This window comes from Neoarius graeffei, chromosome 3 (assembly GCF_027579695.1).
Source record: "Neoarius graeffei isolate fNeoGra1 chromosome 3, fNeoGra1.pri, whole genome shotgun sequence".
Lineage (NCBI taxonomy): Eukaryota > Metazoa > Chordata > Actinopteri > Siluriformes > Ariidae > Neoarius > Neoarius graeffei.
The window spans coordinates 7,186,639-7,197,694 of record NC_083571.1 but is presented as its reverse complement, the minus strand read 5'-3'; the positions used below and the strand labels follow the sequence as shown (position 1 = coordinate 7,197,694).

General features: G+C 39.2%; 1 protein-coding gene across 5 annotated transcripts in view; it reads left to right on the top strand.

The window, feature by feature from the left end:
- Positions 1 to 479: 479 nt before the first annotated feature.
- Positions 480 to 11,056, top strand: part of rgs6 (regulator of G protein signaling 6) — a 239,399-nt gene continuing 228,822 nt past the window's right edge. For all 5 annotated transcript variants that reach the window (XM_060915784.1, XM_060915782.1, XM_060915781.1 and 2 more), the window contains exon 1: positions 480 to 563. In XM_060915784.1, the coding sequence (XP_060771767.1) occupies positions 480 to 563 (84 nt within the window). The remainder of the gene's footprint in view (positions 564 to 11,056) is intronic.

Genomic DNA, 11,056 nt, shown 5'->3' with positions numbered 1-11,056 from the left:
TAGGGAAGGCTGCGTCAAGAAGGCTATCCAGTGTAAAACCTATGCCAAATCAATTGGGGCTTTGCCCTGTTTTCTTCCCCTGCCACTACGTGACAAAATCTTTATTTTTCTCAAAAGCTGCTTTGTGACAATGTTATTAAAAGCGCTATACAAATAACCTGACTTGACTGTTTATACACTTTCTGACTTATTTATTTTATTTCCTCTCTCATTGTCCAAACATAACAGATGTTCAGTGCTTTTGTGGGTATAAACCCATAATGCTCTGCTCCCCCTCCGCCATATTGTATTGAGCTTATGAAATGTTAATCTGTTGGCATTCATAGCGATCAAACGGCTGCAGATCGGTAATTTGTCGGCTTCAAAGCGCTTCTTGTTGGAAAGCTGTCCAGGATCTAGTCCACATGGTTTGATCTCTTCTCCGTTTTCAGGCCCTGATCTGCAGTCACACCGTCGTGGAGGGGGAAAACACAGAGAGCATGGCCCAGGCCTCGCAGGAACAGGGGGCGATGGGGACAGCCGATCCCGAGGAGGACTCGCCCAACATGATCGTCTACAGGAAGGTACGAGTGACGAGGTTTTTACTTTGTGCTTGAAAGCTGGTTAATACCCCAGGGACTGCGTGACTATGAAAGTTTAGTAGTCGACTAATCATCTTTTCCATACTTGAAGCTGAAACTTTTACGTCATGGCTATTTTTATTTATTTATTTATTTATTTAAATTTGTGTAGCAAAGAATGCATCAAAACCACACATCTGTTACCAGCTGTACACAGGCTACAAATTACATTTCCAGCTTGATTGCTGTTTTTTTTTAAGCTGGACTCTTAACCATGAAAGTAAAAAATGCTCAAAATATCCATCCTCTTACTCGATCAATTCTTAAAATCCGGATTACGTGAAGAAAACTTCTTACAGCTTAATCTCACTCACACACACACACACACACACACACACACACACACACACACACACACACACACACACATGATGTGTCCAGCATCACCCAGGAGGTTTTTCCTCCCTGTTCAACTCCTCATCGCCATCTTTGCGCTGACTTTAAGCTAGCTAACTGTGATCAGGTAGTGATGCGCAACCTGCAGCTCGTGAAGCGCACTTTATCCCCCCCAGACAGCATGACAGAATTCACTCTGCTTCAATACACAGATTTTTTGATTTCAAAGACAAAAATAACTGTCGGAGGAATTAATTTGGGTGTGTGAGATATTAAAAACATGCTTTGATGCATCATACAAAGTGATATAAAGCTAAGGGGGGGGGGGAAAGATTTCGAAGTGTCGTCTTGTGCAGTTGTGTCTCGAAACAGGTTTGTAATATCAAAGTATTTAGCTGCTTTCTTTACCATTTGAGTCACTGTAACACACGCATGCACAGAGTTGTGTTTGATTATTGCTCACATATTAAAATGCAACGGGCTTTTGGCCTCTTGTTGGCCGTGAGCAAACACAGAATGATCTGGAGGTGATGTTTGATCTGTGATACGGAGTTTGTGAGTCAGCATATTGCAGGCCTTCTGGTGTGTGTGTGTGAGAGACATGTCTGGGGATATCCACCCATGCGTCAGCTGCCTCCTTATGTTCTTTTTCTTTTTCACTTGTGGGTATCCGATACCGTATTAGCTCATCATGGTGTTTTGTATCTAAATTTACAGAGCGAAAGGGCGACATGAGGCGGGGCAGAGACACTTTTCAGCCGTGTGCATGGTTATTTTGGGAGTTTGAGCTGAAACTCTGCTCTGCATGCTGTCACCGGAGCTGCGATTTCATTTCCTGAGCAATGAGGCCTGAACGCAGAATATGAGCAAACAATACGGCACGTCTCGTTTCCTGCGAGAACGCAGTGACAGCGCTGTCTTCCCTGTTTCAGCTGTACGAGCGTGTTACCAGACTGCAAACTTCATGCACACGGCTCATTAACTGTCAGGAAAAACATTTACAAGATCATCGCAGAGGTGTGATGAACGCCAAGTTGGTCATTTTCCTGTAACGGTGTATCCTCAAGTGTTTTATTCTTCTTGTACTACGGCAGCTTAACAACTTACGAACAGCACGTCATACATTTTATCCTTTTAGTTGTATTTATAGATGTTTGTGAAACAAGTTAGTTCCGGTTCTTGCCTACGTTATAGCAGCTATAAATGGCTGTTCCTTCACCGGCATTTTTTTTCTCTTCTCCCCCACCATCTTGAAGTTAATAAAACAAAACCTGCAGCTTACCAAAGTGTCCGAGTCTTTCCAGTGGTTGTTTGAAAAATTTTAATTTCCATCTGGCTGATACTGGAAACTCCTTCCATAACTTTTAATTCAACAAACGTCTCTGTACAGAAAAATTCACCATATCGAGGTTTTTTAATTAGATTCAAGAATTCGACAATGTTGTGGTGCGCATTTAAATAATATTGGCTGCCCGTTGTTTTTTTTTTTTTGGTGGTATATCAGATGTATTCCATTCAGCTAGCATGATAATTGAACAAGTCGAAAACGAGTCACTGAATGGAATATATCTGATAGACCATGAAAAAAAAGCTGATTATTATTATTATTATTATTATTATACATACTCTTCATGTCGGCATTCTCGAAGGCCAGCGTTCGCTTACCCGCGACTCGGTGCTGTTAGCGTGGCAGTCCAGTTACCTTCTAGTCAGTGTAGTGTTAGCGAAGGCCAGTGCTTGCGCAGTCAAGCCTATTTTTATTATTATTTATTTATTTTATTATTTTTTTCCCCATGTAATTTACTTAGTTACTTTTTTAAAAAATCAACAGCAACACACACTGGAGCTCCCTGGCAGGCAAAATTCTCTCAAAATCTTCCGTATTTAACAAAGCAAACCTGGCAGCCATGTTTGTTTACAAATTGTCACAGCCGCTCACTCGCTAGCTAGCTTGGAAGTTTTACATCTCCAACATGTCTCTCTTCCAGTTTTTCAATGTCCATTGGTATGTTTTTCTCTTGTAAATGCACGTGAAGAATATCTAAAAGTTTCGGTAGCCTATCAGGTGTTCAGCACGTCTTTAGTTTCAATTTTCATTTTATTTATTTTTTTTCTTTAGTGTTTAATTATAGCATAGCTAATTCTAGCAGTAGCACTAGATTCACCTCATCTTTTCCCTGTCCTGGCAGACGAACAAAGGCTTCTGTGCAACAGAAAACTTTCTCATTGGATATTCGCATCAGCTACGACATGTGACGTCATGTTGTCTCGACAACCATGCAATATCGTAAACCATATTCAACACTCATTCTCCATTGGATAGAGTGATATAATACACACAGGATAAGCGATATGCTAACAATATTGCATGCTATCAAACCAAATGAATGAAACCTGCTAGAAGGGAATAGAACACATTTTTATTCCAGCGAAAAAGTGTCCTGGATGTATAATAATAATTAGTAATATTGCATTTTTATGACATGCAATATGTATTGCGATAATTGGTTTTGCTAACAAACGTTAAAAACAAACACTGAGATCTGAACGAGCAGCTGTTCTTCGGATATCTGAAATCTGAGCTGGAGGTTGAAATGTTGAACGTGTTGGTTTTGTTCCCGTAGAGTGGAACTAAAGCAGGCCATTTAACTGCAAATCAGTGAACAAATGCCGAAATTACTGAATTTACTTTGGGATAATCTGTTTTGTGATTTTCCTGTGATTTGATTTGATGGTATCATTTTTGAACGACCAGAAACTATAATTTGGTGTCTCTTGCAGTTTTTCCCCTGTGTTTAATGAACAATCTCATTAAATCAGATCTGTAAAAAATTTCTAATCTGTAATTCATTAGCTACATAGAGCACCAGGAGAATAAATTAAAACGTGAGCTGGCCAGGCTAATTAAACTCGCTTTATGAATATGAATCATTTGTTCATCAGCAGGTCTGTTCAGGGATCTTACAGGTGACTCACCTCACTTTTTTTTTTTTTTTGCTCTTGTCTGCAGAAAGAGACTGAATGTTGCATGGTTGGGGGAAACGGGTTGTTCAGCGACCTGCTGCTTCTGCTTTTAGTGGATTTTGTATGCATTATTCTGAGAGGGATAAAGAAGAGTTGCCATGGGTGAAGTCTGGGTATGAGGGCTCATTAGTGATCCTGCTGACATGCCAGCTCACTGACAGACGATAACTTTCTGGAGTCCAAGGTTTGTCCTTGGAGTTGGCAGTTTGGTGGGTGTGTGTAGAGCAGGGATGACGAACACATGGTTGAGGCCGAGTCAAGACCAAGACTCCGAGGGGTTGAGGCCGAGTCAAGACCAAGACTATGACGGGTTGAGGCCGAGTCAAGTCCAGTGTGTGTGAAGGGGGTGGGGGAGGGGTGACGGCCGTTAAAAGGAAGAAAATTTTCAAATTAGCACTGAGTCATGTTATTGGTCGCATTTGAAGCAGGAAGTTTTACATCCAATCATAGTAATGGTGTTGACAAATAAATCAGATCATGCACAGGTAATTTCGTGAAATCCCCACAGTTGTGGTCTTGGCCGATCTTGAAATAAAATCCTGAGTCCTCCATGTCTGAGACCGAGAAAAAATGTGGTCGATTCCGAGACAAGATCGAGATCTTCAAAACATGGTCTTGAGATCGGACTCGAGTCCCGCAACACTAGTGTAGAGTAGGGGTATCTGTGTCTGCTCAGTATGGGGATTTAAACCTCAATCTGAAAATGTCAGCAGTGTCACCATGGTGTGTGGCTCTGACAGTTCCTCAACCTCAGCTACATCACTCCAGTTCATAATTAATCCCAACTAATAGACTCTCTTTAAAATCTCAATCATGCAGTTAATATTTTGATTTTGGTTTGGCATGTTTGTCAAGACCACAGGAACAGGCTCACTGGATCAGATCATATAACTGGTGGTGGCGATGTCCATCATCTGGGTCACCACAGCATATGGACGGAGTACATCACTGTCCCACCAGAGCTGCCAAAATTGTTGTAAATCTTTCTGGATGACCATCAGAATCCTGCAGTTTCATCAGAAGTAAGATGACTGAAGAAGCAGGAGACCGAGAGCCAGGTTAGAAGAAAACACATGGTTTATTGCACACATGAAGACATCCTAGAAGTTCTATAGTCTCAACCAGGGGTTTTCAAAGTGTGAGAGAGTCCCCCCCCCCCCCCCCCCCCCCCCGAGAGCAAATAAACAACACCGCCCCCCCTTACAATTTTTGTTGTTGTTATACTTAAATGTTCCATTCGTATTTAAAAAAATAATGGTTGTTGTACACATTTGTATTTTTTTCTTTTACACATTTTAAACATATGAGCTTTTTTAAAACCTGTTTTTTACACATTTTAAACATCTGTGCTTTTTTAAAACATCTTTTTTTTACACATTTTAAGCATCTGTGCTTTTTTAAAACATCTTTTTTTTTACACATTTTAAACATCTGTGCTTTTTTAAAACATCTTTTTTACACATTTTAAACATCTGTGCTTTTTAAAACATCTTTTTTACACATTTTAAACATCTGCACTTTTTTAAAACATCTTTTTTACACATTTTAAACATTGCGCTTTTTAAAACATCTTTTTTACACATTTTAAACATCTGCGCTTTTTTAAAACCTTTTTTTACACATTTTAAACATCTGTGCTTTTTTAAAATATCTTTTTTACACATTTTAAACATCTGTGCTTTTTTAAAATATCTTTTTACAAATTTTAAACATCTGTGCTTTTTAAAACCTTTTTTTACACATTTTAAACATCTGTGCTTTTTTAAAACCTCTTTTTTTTTTACACATTTTAAGCATCTGTGCTTTTTAAAACCTTTTTTTTACACATTTTAAACATCTGTGCTTTTTAAAACCTCTTTTTTTACACATTTTAAACATCTGTGCTTTTTAAAACCTCTTTTTTTTACACATTTTAAACATCTGTGCTTTTTAAAACCTCTTTTTTTTACACATTTTAAACATCTGTGCTTTTTAAAACCTTTTTTTACACATTTTAAACATCTGCTTTTTAAAACCTCTTTTTTTACACATTTTAAGCATCTGTGCTTTTTAAAACCTTTTTTACACATTTTAAACATCTGTGCTTTTTAAAACCTCTTTTTACACATTTTAAACATCTGTGCTTTTTTAAAACCTATTTTTTTTACACATTTTAAACATCTGTGCTTTTTAAAACCTCTTTTTTTTTACACATTTTAAACATCTGTGCTTTTTAAAAACATCATTTTTTTTACACATTTTAAACATCTGTGCTTTTTTAAAACCTCTTTTTTACACATTTTAAACATCTGTGCTTTTTAAAACCTCTTTTTTTTACACATTTTAAACATCTGTGCTTTTTTAAAACCTTTTTTTTTACACATTTTAAACATCTGTGCTTTTTAAAAACATCTTTTTTTTTTTTTACACATTTTAAACATCTGTGCTTTTTAAAAAAAAAAACATCTTGTTTTACACATTTTAAACATCTCATAGCATCGTTAGCTAGCACCTCTTGGCAGACAACACACTGTAGCAGTGGAGCATCTTCAGATCCAGTCCATGAAAATCCAAACTTTAAATAATCGTGGTCATGCTTCCTTCTTTTTTTGCTTGGCCTAGACTCTGTCTCCTCACTCACTGTAGCTTTAGGTACTAAAAATCGATCCGTTTTGTCTCTGGTAAAGGCTAGTTGAAGTTCGCTAAATGTCCGCAATAGTAACTTATTCTGGTTTATTTTTCCTCACGTTGTGCCCCCTAGAGGAGGCGCACCCCACACTTTGAAAAGCCCTGGTCTAAACAAAACGCTTTTATACTGATGCGTGCATGCAAGAGGACGCCCTGTAGGCCATATATATTAAGGCTAATGTAGGAGAGAAACATAAGCAAGGACAAAACATCAAGGCACAAGGACTAGGTGTATGAACAAAGACTTACAAACATAGCATTAAAATGAATATATAATGGATAAATTCACAAATAATCATGGAATAATAGAAAATAATCCCACCCTGATTATATATATTATAATGATGCCAATAGTGTGCAAAGTGTCTTCAAAGGAAACGCTGGATATGCTGAAGAATCTAAAATATCAAACTTTTTTTTTTTAACCCTTTTTTGTTTGTTTTCCACAATTCCATACATGTTCCAGACGTTATCTCATCCGGCTGACAGGTGATGAGTTTATGCCATTATGTGTTGTCTGGTGTTGTCCACATTTCGCGAAAATTGCTTCTTCTCTCTTGGTTCTTTACCGATTTTTTTTTTCTTCTTTTTGGCAGGAAGGTAGGTCTGTCTGAGGTGCATATAGCTTCTACCCAAATTTGCATAATTGCAGTTAATAATGAAGATATGGACTAATTAAACCTTAATGAGCAGTTCAACAAAAATTGCTTCTTCTTGATCAATTCATTGCCATTTTGGATTCTTTCTGGCAAATAGGTTGGTATTCCTAGGGTGTATATAGCTGGCAACATTTATTGCGCAAGGAAGGTGGCCCACTTTTAGATCATTCCTTCTGGACTGGAGTGAGCTACGGCGTGACGTGTACCATGGGGAGGAAGTCATAATTGAAATAAAGATCATGCATAGGTTTATTGTTTGAAGTTTAAGTCCTCAGAAGGCGAGTGAATTGTGGACTGATGCTTTGAGTTCTGAATAAAGGCAGGTGGATGCGCCATGGTGAGTAATAGTTGGCCGTCCCTGCTCTGGTCTCTCAGTACTGTGCAGTGAATGAAGACGGGCACCAGATGGTGTACAATATGTCCAGCACCCCAAAGGTTCGAGGAGTCAACATTCAGAGCAAATTACATTTTTCTACCTGACTCCACGCATTTCCTCGAGGGTGATGGCACGGCTGACTTGTCCCTCTGTGTGCGCAAGCTTTCCTTGACCTTTGAGGCCCCTGTCTGTCTTTTCTGTTTTAGGCCCTGAGAGATCATACCACAAAGCACAACCATGGTGGTGGTGATGAGGTAGATAATTTTCTTTATTCATAAGTGCAGGAAATGATGCTGCTATTCCTAGAAAATCTCTGGTCAGCAGTAAACTGGATCTTTCTAAACACTCGTGAAAAGCCATCCTCTGAGGCAGGATCGATGTCTAAAATAAAATTAGGACCAATGTTGTGGTGTTTTAGTTCTTGGATGTTCCCTTAGGTGAGGAACAAACCTCAGAAATTAAAGATTTCTGAAAGCCAAGGCACAACAAAATGTGTGAAATGGTGTGGTGAAGAGAGACGACTGGATGGACACAATTTCCACAAAATATGACGACCTTGGACATGAGTCAACAAACTGGAATGGGGTCTAACAGACACTTAAACCCAGAGATCGTTACAAGCTGCGTGTTGTATCCTCAACAGGTGAATACTCAGCTGTGTCATGTGTTCATTCGCCAAACAAAAAGAAGCTAGCTAGCTAGCTAACTCGCCCAAATAGATGTACAGCAGATGTACCACTCGCTCCTTCCTCTTCCTTCTTGGCAGTGAACCAGGCTGAGGACTTTTTTTTTTAATATTGTGTTTGACTTGCTTGACCTTTACCCCAAACAAGACAGATATTTCCCATGTTTCTGCTGGGAAAATGATTGCAAGCATCCATCTACTTTAAGCTTTCCATTTTAAACACACTGCATGATATTAACAAGATAACGATACGCACTGGTGCCAGTAACTTCTTTAGGTAAAAGATTGACTTGTATGGAATAAAACTCGCCACCTTTCTCACATCCTTGCTGAAAATATAAAGGGTATTGACCATTTATTTTGGGCGGCACGGTGGTGTAGTGGTTAGTGCTGTCGCCTCACAGCAAGAAGGTCCAGGGTTCGAGCCCCGTGGCCGGCGAGGGCCTTTCTGTGTGGAGTTTGCATGCTGTCCGCGTGGGTTTCCTCCGGGTGCTCCGGTTTCCTCCACAGTCCAAAGACATGCAGGTTAGGTTAACTGGTGACTCTAAATTGAGCGTAGGTGTGAATGTGAGTGTGAATGGTTGTCTGTGTCTATGTGTCAGCCTTGTGATGACCTGGCGACTTGTCCAGGGTGTACCCCGCCTTTCGCCCATAGTCAGCTGGGATAGGCTCCAGCTTGCCTGCGACCCTGTAAAACAGGATAAAGCGGCTACAGATAATGAGATAAGATGAGACTATTTATTTTAATTTTCGTATGGATCTTGCTTATTTTGGCAGTGAGTCTTTTTTTTTTTTTAACTGCTTTACATAAAAAAAAAATCCACTGGAAATGCTTTGGGAAAGGATGTGCATAAATTTTCTCGCTGACACTACTTTATTCTCCTCTTGACAATCTCAGCATGCCTCTGAAACATTGGCTTATAGCTTTTGAGAAGGACCGAGTGCATGTGTGAAGAAACACAATTAACCTGAATGAGCAGTGAGACAGGACCGACTCTGACGAATCTGCCCATTAAAGAGGCACGCAAAGCCCCGAGGGGGGGAATCTGCATTTCTGACAGAGAGTGAGAACAAATACCTGAAAGGCTCCAATGAGCTGTGCAGACGTTCGTCTTTCCCAAGATATCCAGCTCCATCAGGCAGGTACACCATTTTGTAAAACCTCACAAAAAAAAGACCCAAAAACTTTTCTTCCAGTGAAGCGTTTAAAGACGGCCAGCGAGAAGGTTTCTGCCACAGAAAAAAACTAATTCTGAAAAGACATGAAGATTTTGATAAAGTAGTTTGAGTCCTCCAGGCTAGTAAACTGATAACGCACAAATAAGATTTTTGTCTGCCTTTCACCATCCTTTACATTATCGAACATGTTTCTGCAGATGTTAAGGTTTCTTTCCATGTGTGTAGCCCTCGGGGAGTGACGATTCATCAAGGTCACCTTTGCTTTTATTGTGGTACGCTTTAAAACACTGGTGGTGGCGGCTTCAAAAGGGTATTAGCTTAAATTACCCTAATGTCAAGCTGCTACTGGACCCAAGACCTTAAACTTCATCTGCTCAGCTTGGATGAAAGCATCTGCCAAATGAATAAATGTAAATCTGAGGCATTTGCATTTAGAAACTGCTTACAGAACAGAAAAGAGGTTAACCCTCTGGGGTCTGAGGGCATTTTCCGGCACTCTAATGATTTTGGCGGACTCTGATTTTGTCAATTTCAACAAATCTAAGCAGTATTTTCAAAGTCATATGACTTTTTTTTTGTGTTCAGTACAAGTTCATCTACAATAATATCTCTGTAGTGTGTGTCATGATTGTACTTTAAAAAAAAAAATGAAGATGTAAAAAGCAGTTTTAGAACTGTGTTGGAGTGTGTGGGGGGAAAACATGACCTTACCCATTCTGACAAACTGTTTTGGTCATGTGAGGTGTTTCTGTTCAGTCTTAGGAATGGATCAAGCACAAAAACTTAAATCTGCTCCACTGATTTAGACAATTAACTGGCCATCAAAAATATGTATGTCCTATTGTTTTGGGATAAAGGGTTGGCAGTGGGAGGGGTATTCAATGAGAAGGGTAAAAATTTCCATTCCATTCAATGAGAAGAGTGAAAACCCCTCCCACTGCCAACTCTTAATCCCATCAGGTCAAGTCCCAATGGGTAAGGTCATGTTTGTTCACACATTCCAACACCGTTCCAAAACTGATTTTTACACCACCTTCATTTATCTGGTATTTGACTCGATTCAGTGTGTCTTGAAATATGAACTCTTGGACTATTTTACTCAGTTCAGAGCCACAATAAACTCTGTTAGACATTTACTCTGTAATTTTGCTCCAACTCCAAATTTTACACTCTAAACTCCAAATGGAGCAAAATTAACTATTTTTGAAGAAAATACTTTTAACTCTGGAACATTTGCTCAGTCATTTTTCCTGTGTCTGCACTACAGTGCACACATATCAACCGATCTGCTCATCAGAAATAGAAGTATTTATACTTACTTGAGTTGATCTTTGGCTGGATCGAGTCAGTTTAAAAAAAAAAAAGAAAAAAAGGGCCCCGCTCATCATCAGTGTTGCAGTTCTCAAGATTGAATTGAATCTCTGTCCTGAATCATGAAATGAATCGCTGTCCTGAAATTGAATTGCTGTCCTGAATCATTAAATGGATTGAATTGCTGTCCTGAATCATT